Source organism: Lycorma delicatula, chromosome 1, assembly GCF_047948215.1.
Source record: "Lycorma delicatula isolate Av1 chromosome 1, ASM4794821v1, whole genome shotgun sequence".
In the NCBI taxonomy this organism is placed as follows: Eukaryota; Metazoa; Arthropoda; class Insecta; order Hemiptera; family Fulgoridae; genus Lycorma; species Lycorma delicatula.
Window position 1 is genome coordinate 165,075,630 of NC_134455.1, and position 21,633 is coordinate 165,097,262.

The window sequence follows — 21,633 nt, forward strand, 5'->3', positions numbered from 1 at the left end:
GAAGAATTTTATTTGATTCAACTTCAAAATGACTTATTTCCATAAGAATCAAGGAGTTTTTAATAATTATTAAATAATTTAAATTTTCAAAAAATTTATTTTAATGTCCCGAATTTTTACTTAGAAAAAATTATCAACCGCCGACGTCTCTTTTAAAGAAATATAATAAATCTCTGAAGTCATTTTAATTTTCCCTCTTTAACAATATAGCCAGTAAAATTATTGTTGGCTTAACAATAATGTATTATCATTTCTTTTGTTGTCATTAAACAGTGTATCTAGGTAAGTCTGAATTAATTGAAAAAGGGTGAATTCAATAACTTCTTTAAGATTATATTTGTGAAAATTTTCATTTTCGTAATAAGAATACAAAAAAATATTCATCAAAATGTATTCTGCTCAACATACTTAAATATATGTCTAACACTTATAGAAGGTGCGATAAAAAATTATATTATTGTAAATTAAATTTCTAAGAGTGTTTAAAATTATATTAATGGGAAAATTATTAAACTTCAAGAAATATAACGGCAGGAACTTGTCAGCTGATCACTGAATGTTAATTGCATTCTCTGTGGTTTGTTGTGATATCAAATGACTTGCTGCAATATCAGTAGTTCGGCAATGGTAGTGTTACACGTGTCGTGTTTTGCTTGGCATAATATATTTTAATATTTACTTAAATGAGTACTATTAATTTTAAAAATAGAAGAGTTATAATTCTGCGTATTTTATGTTAATAAATAATTGTACTTGACGTTACCACAAGTTTGAGTGTTCGGGTTACGTTGAAAAGTTTTTTTAGTTTTCACTTGTTTCCGACAGTGTTCTGAACAAATTAAAATGACTGATATACCAGAGTGGTTTAAATCTTTACCCATTTTTACCAGGTGTTGGCTGAGTTTAACAGCTGGACTTTCGCTTCTTGGGCGTTTTGGTTTAATCGGAGCTCATAACCTTATTTTGATGTTTGATCCGTTTATCCATAAGTTTCAGGTACGTATCCCCCCTGCGTAGTAATAGTTAGTTTCTTTAACTTTTAAGTACACGTAAATCTTGTATGTCTAATTATATTACTTGATATGCGGATTTTGTAAGATTATGGCTTTGAAAATTCAATGAATTAGTCGCAGAAATCGTATAACTTGTATTAATTGGACAAAATAAATTTGTATTAGTTTCCACAGTGAACTCTACCTGACAAATTGAACTATGCAAATTAACCCTCTGAATCTAGTTTGTTTAAGGATTGTTAAGACATTACATCATTTAGATGATGTTCATTTATAGTGCGCTGTGCATTTTAAAGTAAGAACCTTACAACATTTTTGTTCCCCACTTAAGTAATTAATTACTATTTCACTGATATTTAAATAAATTTTTTTTCCTGACCGATATTTAATAACGCATTACGTAAAAAACTTTTGGTAAGCTGTAGGCTTACTGATCACTTACAATTAATTTATCTTAGGAATATAAGTGTTTAATATCTTTATTTGTAGTATAAAATAAGTCAGCATTGTGTTCTTAAGAACCATTGTCACAAAGGATAAAGTATATTTCAATTCTATTGATCATAATATTAAAAATAAAACTCATAATGTTCACTCCACAAATAAACATTGTAAGCTCTACAGAGTAAAAAATTGTACAGATAAGTAATGCCAAGAGGGACTGGCTGGTGTGCCTTATATTGAATATACTTAAGGCTTTGCCATAGTGGGTTGAACTGAAAATTTGATTTGTCAATAATAACATATTGATTATTTTATTTATACAAGCTGTGTAAATTTTAAATACTTTGATTGAAAGTGTATAATTAATCGCGTTTATTTGACTTACACAAGTGAGTAACATGAACCCACTCACACTGAAAATCACTGCAGAAGTTAATATTTGAGTTATCATTTAAATATTCTAATCCCTACATTATTTTTAATTTGATGAGTTCATTAAATAGACAAAGTACCACATATTATGGATAATGCTTGAATTATAGAAATACGTAGTTCAACCTGCACCTATTGTTGCATTGTTGTTGGTTTGTGTCACCATTAAATACATTTAGATTGTCTATTGTGAAGCATATCAAATCGTAAATAGTGCTGGCATTATCAAAACATTCTGTGTAATAAATAAATTATGGTTGTTTTCTGACATGTACATATACCAAAAATGGATTATCCTTTTTTAAAGCTAGATTAAGATGTTCCATAAAGATTATTCTGTATCTCATCAAACTGTGAGCTTAAACATAGCAGACTTGTACGGCTGCTGCTCTGAAGTGACTTCAAAAGTACTAGGATGTACATATTAAAAATTGTTAGTAAGTGGAAACTTTAATTTATACAACCATACTGTTATGTTCATGATTGGTCAAGTTCACCCTTGACAGCAGAATATTTTTACAGAATATAAACTACTTTCTTCAGAATATAAATCTTGAAATTCTTTTTTTTTCTTAGAAATTCTTTTTATTTTTGTTTTTTTGTTCTTTTTTTTACTTTTTATTACCACATAAGCTTGAAGCTTGCATGTGGGATATGGAAATGGGATTTTGTAGTGTATGAAAAGTACCATGCAAAGAAAACTGAATAGTATCCACAGCTTAGCTTTCAGCCATACAATTATGCATCTGTATAAAAAGAAAATTTTTTAAATTGAATTGTCAGAGTGGCAAAGGAGATATATTCATCTAAAGAAGGTTGAGGAAAGATAATAATAGTTCAGGAATTAGCAGATTCAGAAAATAGAAATGTTTATGTTTAATGTGAGTTTGGAAATTCTTCCATGGATAAGGAATACCTTAAAAAAGATGAAAAATATAATCAAAACCTAATTTGAATTGATAAAAGAAATGTAATAGTAGAATTTTTAATGTACGATAACCTATTTCACTAAATTCAAAAATATATTTACGAAAATGCATAAAATTTTTATTTAATACCAGTTTTGTAATTATATGTATAAGTATTACTGGTTTTTTTTTTTGCTCACAGTAATTAACACATTTTTAACAAAGGTAGATCAACATATGAAAAGGTGGTAGACTGTAACCATGCCCTACATTGGTTTTGTTTTGATTATATAATTGCACAAGGTTAATATTAAATTAAAGTAACCAGTTTGTTAATATACAAAAAAAATTTCCCATATTTCAAATAATTTATTGTTTCTAAACTTCTAAAGATTATTAGAGTTTGGTGTTGTGTTCAGTTTATATACATATTACTACATAAAAAGAATACGCTTAATTATGGTAATATACTGTTATATTAACAGCAGCAGACATAAAAACGAGTAATGTATTGCTCATCACAAACTTATTTATATTGTTTTAAATATCATAATAAAATTTACATAATTTTAAAAAGAATATATTCAGAATATATAAAGACAAACTTATACACCGTATGAAGAGAAAACATTCAAATCTTTTAATATAAAACTGGATACATATTTTATATGTTATTTTATATCTATCTTTGTGATTAAAAAAATGCTGCCCCTTTTGAACAATTTAACTGGTTATATAAATGTTTCAAGTGGTAGTTCTGAGTCACTACTCAGATAAGTAACTTTTTGCAATGTATTGCTTGGCCAGAAATTGCTTCCCAGGTAATGAATGAGCCATGAACTGATGCATTATCTTGAAGGAAGAATCTATTTAAACACACTTCTAGCAAATTTCCTCAGCTTTTCTTAGGTTTATGAAACTTTTTTTAAATAGTTTTGATCCACTGCATTTCCTTGAGTGTGGACTTGATTTTCTTCAGCTTTGAACAGGTTGAGGTTTTCTTGTCCATAGACGTTTTTTCCTCCTGCTTCTCTTGGTTGGATCGGATTGTCCTCTGGGTCAGATTGTTCATAGACTGGATTTCGTTTGAGGGTCATCCTGAAAAATCCAGGTTTCATTAAGTAAACACTTTCTCTAAAAATTGTAAATCCACTTTAATTTACTGTAAAATATATGTTCAGATTTACTTTTGATTTGATTCTGATCAGAACTGAAAAATCCTGCTACCATCCTGGCACAATTCATTGTGTTAATTATATCATAAGTTTGATAGTTTGTATATCAGTATTCATTTTATGCTGCTGTTCAAACACTATAAAAAATTCTTCATTTTTAAAAACCTCATTTTTCTTCTTTTTTTGTACCTGTCTAGATGGGCACTGGCTGTTTATTACGTTGAAGATTTTCTCAACCTTCCTGAAATTTTTTGTGCCTTAAGAAACTGCTTTACACTTTTTACATGTGATTGCTGTAAGTCACAGTTAATGTCGAATAACTGAAAAGATTATAGTGATTGCACTACCATGTTTTGAAACTTTACTTAAAAGTTTCAAGTGAACGACTTGCTATATTATTTAAGCAGATATTTTATTAGTTTGATGGATAGGTTGATAGAAGATTGATGGTCAGTGCTGTGATTATTTTTAAATTGGTATTGTTTTGTTAAAATGAATGTTAGCACATAATTCTAATAGTCTGCAATAAAAGTGTTATTAGTACAAAGACATTTTTCTAGTACATGTAAAAACCCCTGTGACTGAAATATTATGTAGCAATATACCAACTGCTGGATGAAAATGTTTGTGAGAAGGCCGAAGGTCAATCTGGATATGATTCATAAACTCAGTCTTACTGTTATTTTATTAGACTTATAGTTTCATTATTTAACCTTGTAATTGCAGATATTTTTTTCTGTTATACGCCAACCAGATTTATAGTAAACACATCATCAGAAATAGCATATAATTTTGATTTTAAATTGTCTTGCAAATCAAATTAAAGAGAAAATTCTACATAATATTATTCTCTTAATAATGTTAGTTAGCCTTATACAAAAGGCTAAAATGTTAAAGGCCAAAAGTTAACAGCTTTCCCATAATTAACTAAAAAGGATAAACTTTGATAAATTTAAGAGAAAAAACCACAATTATTACTGTATTTTTACTAAGTGAATAAACTAAAAATAATTTTTAAATTTTAGATAAAGCTATTATGAGCAATTTGTTGTTTTTTCATTTATGATATTATTTACATTTGTTATAAAAATATCTAAGGTATGGTGAACACATATCTTGTAACAATGCAATTTTTAAGACTGATCCATTCTTAAAGCAACTTTAACAATCTTAATTTTTATATTTTATTAAAACTACATACTTAGTTACTCTAATAAATAATTGCATTTATACATTGTTAAACAACTTCTGCATTCTAATCTAAGCACTCATTTTGTAATGTTACTTACCATTATTTATTTAATGGTAATCTGTTACCATTATTTATTAATAATGGTAACAGATTATTACAGTGTGTTTAGTGTATAGTGTAATAACTTGATAGTTTCTTTCTTTTTTTTACAGATATGGAGACCTCTAACTGCATTGTTTTTCTACCCATTGACACCTGCAACAGGTTTTCACTTCTTAATCAATTGTTTCTTCCTTTATAGTTACTCTGTGCGCCTTGAAAGAGGTGAGATTTTGTGTTAGTTTTATTGGCTTAAATTTGAGTATGATTTGAGATATAAAGTAATAAGTGTTTAGTTATCTATCTGTGCTGTAATAATTATATTGGTCATTCTCATTTGTGAAATTAATATCTTCATTTCAATATATTAAAATGTGATAGAAAGTAACAATGACCCATAAACCTTAAACTTTATTAATATTGAATATATCTTCAGTGGAAGTACCAGGTGCAGCAGAATGGTGTCCCATATATCACAAGGTCACTGACTGGGCTAGAGAGGTGAGATAGGTTCCTTTCGTTCAGGTGGAGGATGAAGTTTGTCAGTTGGTTATGCCTTAGTCAGGTGATCAAGAGGGCTGTGTTATCAAAAGCTTACTTTAGAAATGCAGAATCCATAACAATGCAAAGAGAATTTTGTATGCACTGCCTTTTAATGGCAAGTGTGGCCATTCCAGATTGGAAAATAATTCTGAAATGGATTGCAACAGGTTCTGCGTTACTGAGATGACCAGCTGGCCATTCTAGGACTATCAGAATGCCTGAAAATGTTGCTCAGGAAGAGTATCTGTAGAGCAGTCTCCAAGCCATTCTGCTCAAAAACATGCTTCTGGACTTGGGATTTCAGATTGATCTGAAATCCCAAATTTTGCATATTGATTTGGATTTGCGCCCATACAAAATGGCTTGCACAGGAATTAAGTGAGCCCTAAGTCTGTTGTGTGGAACAGTGATGAAGCTCATTTCCATCTTTCAGGCACTATAAACAAGCAAACATTTTGTTACTGGATATCGGAAAACCCTCAATAGCTTCACCACAAACCACTTCACAGTCCAAAAGTGACCATATGCTGTGCTTTATCTGTTTTGGGCATTGTAGGGCCCTACATTTTTAAAGATGGCAGCATCACCATTGCTATGAATTCTGATCAGTACTGTGACACATTGGGAAAATTTCTCCAGCCCCAATTGTCAAAAATTCAATAAAGAAGAATCAGAGGACTTCTGGTTTCAACAGGTTGGGGCCACAGCTTACACTGCTTGTTGCTCTTGTGCCATTTGGCAAGAAATGTTTTTAGGACATCATATTTCATTGTGGGGCAATATAAAGTAGCCATTTCACTCTTCTGATCTAAGCCCTGCAATTTTATTTTTGTGGGCTATCTGAAAGATAAGATTAATGTTTAAAGGTTAGATAAGGGTTTGAGGGCCTCAAATCCTTAAACTATTTAAGAATGTGATTAGAGAAGTTATCACCACTACTCCTCAATATGCTGGAGAGAGTGATGCAAAACTTCCAGGAATGGTTTTGAGTCTGTCACTTGTGATGGCTGCCATTTGGACGACATAATTTTTAAAACCTAAGCAAACAAAGCTTCATATATCTGCGTTTCAGAAATGAAAAGTTTTTTTGTATATCGTTAACTGTTTTTTATTAACCTGTGAGATTCCATTCTGTCACACCTGTATTTTATTGTTTAAGTAGCATAACAGTGCTCCAAGTATTCATATCATATATGCTGAGGATAGGTCATCTATTATACATAATTGCAGTTACACTTCCTTTATTAATCTATTCATTTTCAGTACCGACTTCAGATTTTTTATAGTTAATTTATTATTAGTTTCTTCAGCATACCACTCAGTTTTAGGATTGTTTTAGATTTATGTTTAGTAAAATTGAGGATTATTCATATTTTGTAAATCAGAAAAATAATCCAGATGACTAAATAAAATTTTGATTGCAGTTTCTGCCAAGTAGCATATTATTTTGTAATGTTTGCTAAATAATTTTTGTATTCCTATAATTTTTATCCTGCAAACTTAGATTTTTACAATTGGTAAAGCATTTCAGAGATGTACTTTCTTTATTACAATTTAAATCAAACTTTTAGACTTCTCATTTCTCTCCACTCTAGGGGAATTAAAATATTTGGTGTCCTTAAATATTTAAAAGTCTAAAATTGTCCGTTCTGATATATTATTAATTACAGAAATTATCAATAGATCAGAAATTTAGGAAAAGATATTTTGAATCCACTCCACCTACAAGATGGTTGCCCTTTTAATTGCTTTGGGCTTGTTTTGGAAATAATCTTTTGATTTGTTTTCTTTTTGTGGGAAGAATTCAGTAGTTATGTAACTCTGTATATTTATTCTGCATATGTAGGTATTTTTTAAACATACATTTTTACTTTTATTTACAGATGTATTTGGTGATAGACCTGCCGACTATCTATTTATGTTAATATTCAATTGGATTTGTTGTGTAATTGTTGGACTTTTAGCTGAAATTCATGTAAGTTTGTTTTAAATTACAGTTAATACTTTATAAAAACAAATTTTAATTAAATTTTAAGGGAACTATATTACTTGAAATCTCGTACACCATAAGTTAGATTTACTCAAAAGTTAGATAACTTTACATTATTTTTATCTGTATCCTCTCAACATATTTCAGTCCACTATGATGGGCTGAAATATGGGCTTTGGTTTTCAGCCCAGTCTCATTTTTATGGTTGTTTGTCATTTCTTGCTCTATTTTAATTATGTTTAAAATATGACTGAGATCACCTCTCTATTCATGAAAATGCTGTATTACATATGAGAGTTCTTTATATAGAGATAAAACTTAAAAAAGGAGTGATTGAACTTAGTTTTAAAAAAAAAAACAATGTTTGTTAACTTGTTATTCTGCACATCTGTTAAAGTACTACACCTATAAAATGTAGTATTCAGTGTTTTTGCTTATATCAGATCGCTTTCTTTTTTTTTTTGAATGAATTTCTTTTATTTGTAATCCTAAAAAGATTGTATTGTTAGTAAATTTCCTGTATGCTCTATACTGTAACTATTCAAGATTGATTTTTAGTTACTGATACAAAAACAGTCAGTAAAAGCAAAGTCAAGGAAGCAGAAAAGGCCAAAAAACATCAATTATTGTGTATTTATCAAAATATTAATGATTAGAAACTGCATGTGCTGAACATTCCTAAGTATAGCATAAATGTTACTTTATTAGAATAAACTGATTATTCTTCTAATTGTTACTGTCAAACAAAGTTTTTCTGTATAATTGACCTCTTATATTTGACAAACTGTTTATGATGAAATTGCTTTAAGTTAAAGAAAACTTCAACATGATCATGATGTTTAGCCATAATGATTTTTCTCCACCCATGTGATGATTGTGGTTTGGTAGTAGCTTAAGTGCCATACTCCCATTAATAGTAGCTTAGCACCCATTGATGAGATTTTCAAAATACTTTTCAACATCATTTGATCTATCTCTGAGAATTTCTTTTAAACCACAATGCCTCTTTTGTTATATAAAAAACATTCTTTAGTTAGCAGCTAATACACTAATTTTGCATGTGATCCATGTTCCATTTCAGCCAAAATTGGATCAAGTTTTTTTTTTATAAAATTTAATGGATCGGCAAAAAAAATTCCTGATAATGGCATGTACTTCTTTAACATCATTGTTATCAGTTGATTCTGACAAAATCCAGATTTTTGAATTTCCACAAACCTTATCCTCCCCGACGGGGAGTCTTATTCTTTAAGACTTTGGGGGTTGGCGTCCCCACGGGCCTAGCCTCCGCAGCTTTCCTTCCCACTATACAATGAGCTGCGGAACACTTTACATTTTACACATATACTACACCAAGAACACTACATAAATTACAACATACACACATACACAATTACACAACAACAACCTACACTGATGTTTCTTACATTTGCGCTCGGTGGTGTTGCGGCGTCTTGCGGGGCGCGGCCGTGGCCCGGGGCGGGAGCAATTCGTGCCGATGGGTGGGTGGCTCTGCGTGGTGGGTCTCGGGCGGTGTTCTCTGGGCGCTGGGGCGAGCCCAGTTGTGTTTGGCTCTGGCTCCAGTGCGCATGCGCTCTGCTGGAGTGGTCCGTTTTTCACCGGTACTCGTGGGACCAGGGTTTCAGTTCCAACAACAAACACAGTGATGGTTGGTGGTCCATCTGAAAAAACCACCAAATTAAGTCTTGCGAAGAGACCTCGGTCAGCTTTGTCTGACGAGGATAAAAGTCCTACTGAAGAGAACTTCTTAGAATCGAAATACAAAAATATTAGATTCGTTGTTCTCAGAAATAGTCAGGAAGGTGGCTCCCTTCAAAAGGTTTCACCGTTCTTAATAAACAAAACCATAACAGGTGCAAGTGGCTCCCCGAAGAATATCAGGAAATTACGCGACGGATCGATTTTGGTTGAAACATTCAACGATGAACAGAGTCGATCTATCTTACGTCTCCGTAATATGGGTGGTATAAATATAAGTGCAGAATGCCACAAAACGTTAAATACGAGCCGGGGTGTAATTTTTTGTAGAGACCTTCTAGATATAGATATCTCGGAAATAGTTGATGAGCTTTGCCACCAAGATGTTGTTGAAGTAAAACGTATAATGAAACGGCAGAACGGAACAGAAGAACCGACACCGTCTCTTATATTAACATTTAATCTCCCTGTTCCACCAGAAAAGATTAAAGTGGGTTACCGCTCGGTTCGGGTACGACCATTCATACCCAACCCACGGCGATGTTTCAGATGCCAAGGTTTTGGTCATACTACAACATCTTGTACAAAAACTGAGATCTGTGCTCGATGTGCTAAAGAAGGTCACAATGACACTAACTGCGAAGAAAGTGAAAAATGCGCAAACTGCAGTGGTCCACATACAGCCCGCTCCCGAGATTGCCCAACTTTTAAAGAAGAAAAGGAAATTCTCAAAATCTGTACGGAGCAAAAACTATCTTTTCCGGCTGCACGTAGAGAATATAAAAAGATAAACAATTCACGGAACCTGGTTAAACCAGACGTATCTTTTGCCACCGCTACATCTAAACAAATTCCTACAAATGTTAATAATCAGCAGTGCGGATCCTGCAATGAGCTTAAAAAACTTGTTCAGATGCTATCTGATCAAGTAGCTTCACTTACAGCCACTATCTCAGAGCTGACAAAAATGAATAAAAAGTCCTCCGTCGCAGCTAGTGAATCAAACAGTATGATACATACGAAAGTTCCTATTCCCAAAGTCGTACCGCCACGAATAGCGACTATCACAGCTGGCAGTAAGCCACCTAATAAGCTCCCCATAAAGGGAACCCACATAACTATCTCTTCTCGGATGTCAACTACAGCATCCCATTCAAATAAATCTCCTCCACCATCACCTCATATACTGGAGGATATGGTTGAAGAACCACCCGACCCTAGGGCATCGGAGTTCTTTAAAATAAAAAATACAAAAAAGAAAAACCGAATCACGTACAACTAATTTTTATATAATTTCCGAAATTTATTTTTTTATTTATTTTTTACACTGTACATTATTCAGTGGAATGTTAGAGGTATTCGGTCCCGCATTGAAGATATTAGAGTACTAGCGCACACACATGATCCACTAATCATGTGTTTCCAAGAAACTCACCTTCTACAACATGACCGAATTAGACTTAGAGGATACTTCTGCGAGAGATACGACTGCCTAGTAGACAGTAGGGAGAGTGGTGGAGTAGCGATTTTCATGAAGAATGGGGTGTCAGCTACAAGAATTCAACTAACCACTGTCATTCCTGCTATTGCAGTAAAGGTCTCTATTCCCTTCAAATTGCATATCTGCAATCTGTACCTCTCACCGAACACTGAGTTCAGTGCTTTAGATGTCTCAAATCTCCTCACACAAATACCATCTCCATCGTTAATAGTAGGAGACTTCAATGCCCATCATATTTCCTGGGGCTCAACCTTCTGCTCCACTCGAGGAAATACGATAAACAGATTGAGACAAGATTTTGACCTTTGCCTACTGAATAATGGATCACACACATTCATGTCCTTATCAACTGGTACCTTGATCTTTCCATATGCTCACCGAATGTGCTCCCTCATTTAAATTGGTCGGTTTGTGATGACTTTCACGCCAGTGATCATAGACCAATTATTATTAGTTTCGGTGTAGACTGCGAGATTAAAAGAAGGCCACGGAGATGGATTGTTGAAAAGGCAGATTGGAACGGATACCATAAAGCATTCCAATCTCAGTATGACGATGGAGCGAACATCCTCGACCAGTATTCTTCTTTTACGTCCATGATACTTGAGAATGCCAACAGATATATCCCACATACATCGGGTAATCCTAGACGTCCTTTCGTTCCATGGTGGAACGATGATTGCAAAAATGCTATTAGGAATTGACGGCAGGCACTACGTAAATTTAATCGTAGGCCTACAACAGAACATCTAAATTTATACCGCAGGGCTAGAGCGGTGTGCCGTCGAGTATTCTTGGACGCTAAGAGGAACTCATGGACGAAATACGTGAGCACTATCTCACGCACTACTTCCACGTCTACTGTATGGAAGAAAATTCGTGCAATCTTCGGATCACCAAAACAATCTATTCTTGGTCTTATTGATGAAGGAGAACTCCTTTCATCATCCTCGGAAGTGGCAAATAGTCTAGCAAAATCTTTCCGCTCGGTGTCTCTCACCTCATCATATAATAACGATTTTCAACGGTACAAGATACAAATCGTATTATCGTTAAACATTGGTGATTCGGTTGGTGAATTAAACACTCCATTCGTATTTAAAGAATTGTTACATGCACTTAAAAATTCACGGGACACTTCCCCTGGACCGGACAACATTCGCCTTTCCATGCTTTCACACCTTCCTAATTCGGCACTACAACAACTTTTGAATATTTTCAACGGTTTATTCTCCGAACAAGTCTTCCCACCCGGCTGGTCAGAAGCATTTATTATACCAGTACTAAAACCTGGTAAAGACCAGACGAACCCCTCAAGCTATCGCCCTATTTCATTAACAAGCGTTTTGTGTAAAATAATGGAGAGAATGGTAAACCGCAGACTTACATGGTACTTCGAGAAACATGGCTTTCTATCTCCAGAACAGTGTGGTTTTCGACAAGGACGATCTTCTATTGACCATTTAGTGTCACTGGAAACAGCCATACAAAACGCTTTCCTAAATCGGCAACACCTCGTCGCTATCTTCTTCGATATAAAAAAGGTGTATGACACAGCCTGGCGACGTGGTATTCTTAACACTCTCAAAAAATGGGGAATCAAGGGCAATATGCTTGCTTTTATCCGGGGATTCTTAAATCACCGAACGGCTCGTGTTCGTGTGGATGATTCGCTCTCAGATAGTGTCATCTTGGAGAATGGAGTGCCCCAAGGTAGTGTATTAAGTGCCACCTTATTTTCTGTAGCCATAAATGATATTACCAAATGTGTTCAGGCTCCTGTCTCATGCTCTCTATTTGCTGACGACTTTGCTATCTACATTGCAAGCCGTTCGGCACCTACAGTAGAGAGATTGCTGCAGAACACTATATCTCACCTTGAAGCTTGGTCCAGGATTACTGGTTTCACATTTTCAGCCGAAAAAACAAAATGTGTCGTTTTTTCTCGGCTACGAAACCCTTCTATTCCGCAAATTTTTCTGAACGGTGAGACTATTACTATCTCTACTTACGTCAAGTTTTTAGGTTTATTTTTTGATGCCCGTCTTACTTGGGTCAAACATTTAAAAGAATTGAAAACAAAATGTTCCAAAATTCTAGATATGATGCGAGTCCTTACTAACACCAACTGGGGAGCCGATAGATCATGTATGATACGTTTTTACTATTCCTTTGTTCGCTCCCGTTTAGATTACGGTTGTGTGGCCTACTCTTCAGCTCGTCAAACCGTGCTTAAAATACTAGATAGTGTACATCATGCTTTCCTTCGGCTTGCCACAGGCGCGTTTAGATCTAGTCCTGTCGCAAGCTTACTTGTAGACTGTGGTGAACCATCACTTTGGGATAGACGAGACCAGCTTTTATTATCGTATTTTGCTCGTCTCAGAGGACAACCAAATCACCCGGCTCTTGAGTCAGTCTTTAGAAATCCTAATCTAGGAAAGTATGAGGACCATCCACGTCGTACTGCACCGGTAGGTATCCGTACCTGGCGTCTGCTGCAGCATATAAATGTTGACAAACCGTCATTCTTTCCTATATATCCTTGCTCATATCCTCCGTGGAGAATAAACCTTATAAATTTTAATTTTGACCTGACCACATACAATAAACAATCAACACCATCTATTGTCTTTCAGCAAATGTTTCAGTGTGTTCTCTCCAAGATGAAACCAGACGCGGTTGTATACACTGATGGATCGAAACAAAACGATACAGTTGGGTGTGCATTTGTTGTTAATGAGAGAACTTATATGTTTGGTCTACCCTGTATTACGAGTGTGTTTACCGCTGAACTATACGCTATAAATAAGGCTCTAAACATCATTAACCCTAAATATAGAAAAATTCTTATTTGCAGTGACTCGTGTAGTGCTCTCCAAGCCTTAAAAAACTTTTATTCCAAACATCCTATCGTCATTGAAATTTACAACGCAATCACTGAGTTGAATAATCGCAACACAGAATTAAGTTTTTGCTGGGTCCCTAGCCACGTAGGGATTCCAGGTAATGAACATGCAGATTCCGCTGCCAAAGAAGCATGTAACCAGCCTCCTTTCACCACCCGAGTTGCTACTTCTGATTTCATTAACTATGTAAAACAATTATTAAGAACAAGGTGGCAAGGTGATTGGACAGCTACCGTTGATAATAAACTCCGTTAGATTAAAGATTCTGTATTACCATGGAACTCCTCATACAGAAAACCCCGTCGTGACGAAGTAGTTCTCTGTCGATTGCGGATAGGACACACGAGAGTCACACACGAGTACCTGTTTACAAGAGGACAACCACCTCTATGCGCAAGATGCAACTGCCGCGTGACTGTGCGCCACATACTCGTGGACTGCATATGTTATGCGGCATTGCATCGTAAATTTAAACTACCTAGTAACATCCATGGTATCTTGCGTGATGATAAGGAGGTTTTAAACCGGATGTTTATGTTTTTACGTAGTATAGGGTTAATACAAAAAATTCAATAAGTATGTATTCTTTTGTAATTGTATGTATTGTCGTCCTATGTATTGTTTTTGTTATCCGAGTAGCGAGCCTTTTATACTCCCTATCGGAATTTTTTTTTTTTTTTTCTATATATATATATATATATATATATTCATATTTTTTTGTTTTTTAAATTCGTCTGTGATATTAGTTGTAAGATTTTTGTGATATTAGTTGTAAGACTTTAAACGTAATAGTTTTAAGTTTTATCTCCTTTTTTAGTTTTAAGTTTTATTTATTTTTAATGTGATTGTTTTTAACGTAGTTTTAAGTTACATGTTAGTGTTTTTGTTATCCGAGAATGGGCCTTTTACACCCATTCCGGATTTTGTTTCTGTGATAGTAGTTTTAAGTTTTAATTTTATCTAACAACTTTAATTACTTTTATTTATTTATTTTCCGGGCGATGATAACATTCAACCGTTTTTCGCCCTAAAAAAAAAAACAAAAAAACAAACCTTATCCTGCTTAGTTTGAAATAATTAAGCCCCTACAACACTGTATAGTTCATACATTTTTCTCCTTAATCCTGTACCATTTTAAGTGTGTGTGAAGGTTATCCCCAATTTAAAACAAAATTTAATGCTCATCTTTTTGGCCAAGAAAATTGCCTTAAACACAGAAAATAACCTCTTTCAAATCATTAATAGTATTATTCAGTTAGTGTGGAAATTACGTAATAACCTCATTACCAGCAAAAGGCAGTGATATGATTCTTCATTTAGATACTTTTTATTAAGCTCATTTCTTTGTAGATAGACTTGCTACATACCATTTTTTATTGTATTTAAACTACTGCCCATTTGCATGTATATTCTGTTTCCTTTGTTAGATGAGTTTTTTGAATCTGTTATGTATTCTAACTATTAATTATTTACACAATCAATATTTTCTGTATTTTCTTGAAAGGGTGAAATGTATACCCAAAAATAACAGACAGTTACATATATGTAATTCATTTAATTTATGTATAATACTTATTGCACTTTGTTTAGAAAGGAATGGTTACAGAAAAATACGATTTAAGTTTTCTGTTTTATCTGTTTCAAAAGGATTCTTAGTGTGTAGAAGTTGGAATTGTATGATTGCATTATATTTTGAAAACTTTATAGCATCTCTTATTTTCTTGTCTCTCTATTGTGTTCCTTATTTTTATACTGAGATGTTTCTCTGTAATTACACTGTTATCAGAAAAATAAAAAATCTGATGTAGACACCACGTGACTTCCATTTACACCTGTTAAATTACGTATACACATTTTTTTTTAAATGAAAAACATAAAATTTTACTTAAAATTTTATTTCACTAATATTTTTTCATATTTTTTTTTTTATGGTTATTATTAAATTATTATCATAATTTTTTTTACAATCAGAGGTTAATAATTATTAATAAATCAGTATATAAAAATTTAAAAAAAAGAATTATCAAGAAAAGGAGATGAATCGATGTACCTTCCCCTTGATCCAAATATTTCATTAATTAAACTTTTATTTGGCTATAACTCTGGAACCAATAAAAATAAGTACCACTTACAATACATCATTGAAAAGCTCTCAATGAGGGCTTATTACTGCAGTTAAGAAAAAGTCAAAAATTAAATTTGTTTGTATTTTGGGCTTTTTGGACACTTTTGGTTCAGTCAATTGCAATAAAAAGGGGAGGTGCACAACTAGAGTTACAACAGTCCTAAATCCAAAATTTCAACATATTACAGCTTATCACTTTTGAGTTATGCGCGATACATACTTCATCAGCTTTTCTTTTTTTTTAACTACTGAGTGTAAAAAAAAATTACAATAAATAACTATTCAATAATAATAAAAATAATCAGAAGTTATTAGTGAAATAAAATTTTATCTACTTTTAAAAATGTGTATATGTAATTTAATAGGCATTATTACATATGTGTATACGTATGTAATAGATTTGGTGAAACATCAGATTATTTAACATTAATTGAAAATTATAATTTAGAATCGTATTATTTTTGGATTTTCTAGTTTAATTTCTGTTTAATTTTATTTAATTATTCTGGAATTTATTTCTGTTGAATTTTATCTACATTAAAGTTAACTACAGAGTGACTGAAAAATAGACCTTCACAAGAACATATACACTTGAGGCAGACATGCCCAGTCTTTGATAAATTGCAAAAAATTCTTATCTTTTATTCTAAAATTTTCTTCCTTTTTTCATTTTTTTTTTTTTTTTAATTTAAATGTATTGATTTATTAATAATAATTAACCTCCGATTATAAAAAAAGTTACAATAAATAATAATTAAATAATAACAATAAAAAAAAGAATACAAAAAAAAAATCAGAAGTTATTAGTGAAATTAACATTTTACGTACTTTTAAAAATGAGTATATATAATTTAATAGGCATACAAGGAAGTCATGTGGTGTCCACATCAGATTTTTTGTATAAACTAATGCTGATTCTAAAAGTTAATGAGCATTTTTCAATATTATAAAACTGATTTTTTCTCATAGATATAATAAGAGTAAATAAATATTTTTCTGGTATGAATAAAAGCAAGATATATTTCGAGGATGTTATTTACTTAATTAATTAATGTAATTATTTTCAACAGTGAGTATTTGTTCACAGCAATTACTGCATATTTTAACTAATAATAGAACAGTTAAAATCAATTGTGAAACAAGAATAAATGAAAAATTGTCATTATTTTAAATTCTGAAGTGCTTAAGAATGATACAAGAGATCTTGTTCTATATCAGTTATAAGCCAAAATTTGAAGGGAAAATGTCATGTAAAACAGTTGTATGTTGTTAATGTTTGGAAAAAATTTTAATGAAACAGCAGAAAAACTGGTTATTGATAAAACTAAAATTTATGTTGTCATCCTCAAAAAAATATGAAAACATATACTTTTTTCTTTTCCATTCTAGTATTGATCTGAGGATGATAAAAATAAACAAATTAATGTGTTCCATGCAGAAATAATTTGTGGTGATGTTTTCTTATTTTTATTAAATTACTGAATGTTTTGTGCATTTGTCGTAATGGTTTACATTATAACTATATTGTATGTTTAAGCATAATATAGCCTGTGAAATTGTACAAGATAGGAACAGATCATTAAAGATAATAATTAATTACTTAAGTTTATTTCACATTAGAGTATTCTTTCAAAATATACAATTGTGTATAGGAGTTTAAATGAAACATCTGATAGACCAATTCTATTATTCACAAGAGACTAGCAACATTATTTATTTAGAAATGATGTAGTAGACAATATGTAGACTGTTTAATTGTTTTTAAAACTCATTATTTGTGTACTTTAGTTTAATTATTCATCCTCATTTAGGATTGTTCAACCAGAATGGATACCTACTGGTAAATTAATTGGGCTTACTACACATTGATATTTCACCTCAAAATAAAATGGTTTAACTTGCATTATTGAAAATGACAAATATATTTATTGATGTTCACAGTTATTGATGGATCCAATGGTTCTCAGTGTCCTTTATGTGTGGTGTCAACTAAATCAAGATGTTATTGTTAATTTCTGGTTTGGTTCACAATTTAAGGCTATGTATCTTCCTTGGGTGTTATTTGCATTCAATCTCGTCATATCAGGAGGGTAAGTTTTTTTGTGATAATTCATTAGTCCTCCATCTATATTTTCAGATTTAACTTGTATGTTTCACTTGCTATAACTAAAAAATTCTAAATTCAAAGTGACGTACAAAATTAATGATAGTTGTATCATTAAATGGAAGAATTATTCAACTTTTTTCAAGTTGTTTTTGCTGACATTTAATTCTTCTACTCTCTAATTAACTAAACACTTGCTCTTTATATTTATTTTATTTTTTTATGATATAAATAATATATTTCTCAGTGAATAATGTATGGAGATGTGTTACATATTGCTTCCTGCATTAAAATATTCTCATTTTTAGTTATTACTTACCATTAACATACTTTACTATACTTAAACCCTTTATAAACTTTTAATTGCTAGGTTTACATGTCTTGGGATTTCCTCTTCTGAATCTGTAGTAATCATAATATATTCACATTTAGTCCCTGACTAAATATCCTCATTAAAAATAGTACTAAGAGTTTATTATGCTAAGTACTAAGAGTTAAGTACAATATACTACCCTTTTATTGTTAAATAATAGTATGCTATAAAGTAGTTAATCCTAGTCCTTTTTTTCATTTTACAATATTCTTCTGGTAGTAGATTGTTTGATTTATTTATAGATGTTATGAGTTCGGTTTAATATTTTAAAAAAGTAAATTTTCTATGAAATTGATGTTATTTATAACAGTAATTATATTAATTTTACATTGATTGGTTCATTTCACTTTTTAGTAACTAAACACTCAATAATAATAATTCAAGGATTTATTGCTTTTTTTTATTGTTTCTTAACAAATTCAATCAAAATTGTACTGAATATTTTTACAATCTTTTGTGAATTACATATTTCCTTTATATGTAAACTTTTTTTATTTTTATTTTATATACAAAAACTATACTATGATATCAGTTTCATAGTTTGTTGAAAACAGGCCTACAGTACATAAATGCAAAAGTTGTTTAATTTCCTGTCAAAGTCCACAATGTTTTCAGAAAATTATGGACATCATGCTAATATTTTTATCACCAGTTTTGCACACTTACAAATAGTTACTTTTATTGGTTTAAATATTTCCATGTTGTAAATTTGATATTGAATATTGTTTTCTTATTTTAAATTGTATTTCTTGAAAAGGTATGGAAACTTGTTAAGAACAGTCTATAATTTTTTTTCCAGTTTTTGTTTTTCAAACACAAATTAGAAATAAAGAAATGTTGTAAATTTGTTCTTTATATGATGATGCATTTTCCTTTACAATTCCACAACTTTTGACAGCCACTGTTTCCTGAGTTGAGATCTCTTTCCTTATTTTCTACTTTCCGTATTACCATATTTGTTGACGCTTAAACATTGCAATTTTTAGTGTATTTGTACTTTTCATAATTTTTTTGTTTGTTTAATTATATCTTTGTTTATTCTAAATGGTGTGGGTGTTACTTTGACTTAACATATTCTTTGGATATCCATTCATTTCTTGATAAGTTTAGATTTTCAAGTTGCATTCTCCTGATAACCCAACAAAATTGAAGTGATATATAAATTAGTTAATAAATATATGTTATTTCAAATTAAGTTAATTTTCTTTGATCGTATCTGATACCAGTTTATTTATTTATTTTTGTTACCTTATTTTTATTTCTGTTTGTTTGCTAGAGTGTACCTCTTAAAAGTCATTTATTGTATACCACTCAACTCTTCGCTGTCTTTCACTAAGACCTTTATAACTTTACAACCACAATCTGATTACTTCTTATTTACTGCATTTATCTTATTTGAGTGATTTTTGTAAAATATTAGTTCTAAATAGACCTCTAACTTATCATAATATGAACTATAATTTAGAAATAATACTTGCTTACAATATTATGGAGTTCCTTATATATGCTAATATTTTTACTACAATACACATTGAAATCTTATAAATTATATTTCTTAGTAAGTCTATTTAAACATTGTGACAATAATTCAGTGAACCATTCCAGTTCTCATTTGAAGAACAATATAAAATGCAATTTTTCCTTTTGATTGAGTTAGCAAATTCAGTGCCTAAAGTTTGAAAAATTTACTTGCATAAATAATATCCTTTGCTTCTGTGGTAACTTTAATGACTATACATGCACTTTCACAGAAATCTGACAGTAATAATAGTAATAATAATAATAATCCACAGTATTAAATTATTTTATTTTGTATTTCAACCTATGTCCAGTAAAAATTACATTGTGGGTAAGATACCTTTAAAAACTAATCTATAAATCCCATGCCTTATTAGGGATATATTGAAAATACTAAAAATAGATCAATCCTAAAATAACTCATTGGAAGTTATTTCTGTTATTCAATCTGCAGTTTATTCAGTCCAGTATTGGCTTCAGTCAACTTTTACAGATAAGAAAAAGGAATGAATTTTCTGTACAGATTTTTTTTTACTAGTGCTGTATCATAATGCTATAATTTCAGTAATTTATAATCTTGCTTACCTTTATCCATTTTACTTCATTCTTCATTAATAGCAGAGTTGGCTACATATAATATACCGTATAGGAAATTGTTATGTATTAATATTAATTGTATATTTGTCTATTTTGTACAGGTTATATTTGTTTTTGTTTATTTTGTTAAGTTACAGCTTATTAGACTTTCTACCGAATTGGGTCAAATTAACATGGTCCTAATGTGTCCCAAAAAAGCAAGATAAATTTTTATTGATTATTGCGACTCATTGCCAAGTATTAGAGAATATTTTATTAAAATATATTTTTATTCCAGTCTGCAAGATCTTTGAATATTTTATATCCTATATACAATGCACTAGACAAAAACATACAAGGCAGGCACTTACTGCAATTGATATATACTATCTTTTTCCATAAATTATATTCCTTTATCAACTGTATGTATATTTTGTGTGTATAATTATTTTTTTAATAATAACTAAAAATAAATTTGAAAACTTAATTATATTACTTACGAGGTGCGACAATAAAGTAATGAGACTGATTTTTCTTTGCAAGATGTGGCAACCCTGCAGCTTGCGTAGGCACACCATCTTTGACCTTGGTCTATAAGCTACTTCTAGTCCAAGCGGCACGTTGATGCAACTGCTCAGTCGTGAGTTGTGCTGTAATAAGCGAACACGTGTTTGTGTCTCTCTTCACAGAAATGAAACCGCAAAATATTGCGCAACAGTATGCCATTTTGTTTTGCATTAAATCGGGTGAAAACGCGACGACAACTTATGGTAAGCTTCAGAAGGCTTTTGGAGAGGAGGTTCTGTCAAGAGCTCAAGTTTTGCGGTGGCATAAAATTTTTAGTGAAGGCAGAACGAATGTTGAAGATGAAGACCACAGTGGACGACCATCAACCTCACAGACAGATGTCAACTTGACCAGGGTGAGTGAAATCGTACGATCTGATCGAAGATTATCCGTGAAAATGATTGCAGAAGAACTCAACATCAATCGAGAAACGGTTCGTCTAATA

The 21,633-nt window shown here is 31.6% G+C and overlaps 1 protein-coding gene across 1 annotated transcript in view; it reads left to right on the plus strand.

The window, feature by feature from the left end:
- The first annotated feature begins 581 nt into the window (after nt 1-581).
- The window catches only part of Der-1 (derlin 1), a 33,612-nt gene continuing 12,560 nt past the window's right edge, over nt 582-21,633 (plus strand). The window contains exons 1-4 of the mRNA XM_075366752.1: nt 582-996; nt 5,377-5,488; nt 7,690-7,781; nt 17,992-18,140. Of these exons, the coding sequence (XP_075222867.1) occupies nt 844-996; nt 5,377-5,488; nt 7,690-7,781; nt 17,992-18,140 (506 nt within the window). The 5' untranslated portion in view covers nt 582-843. The remainder of the gene's footprint in view (nt 997-5,376; nt 5,489-7,689; nt 7,782-17,991; nt 18,141-21,633) is intronic.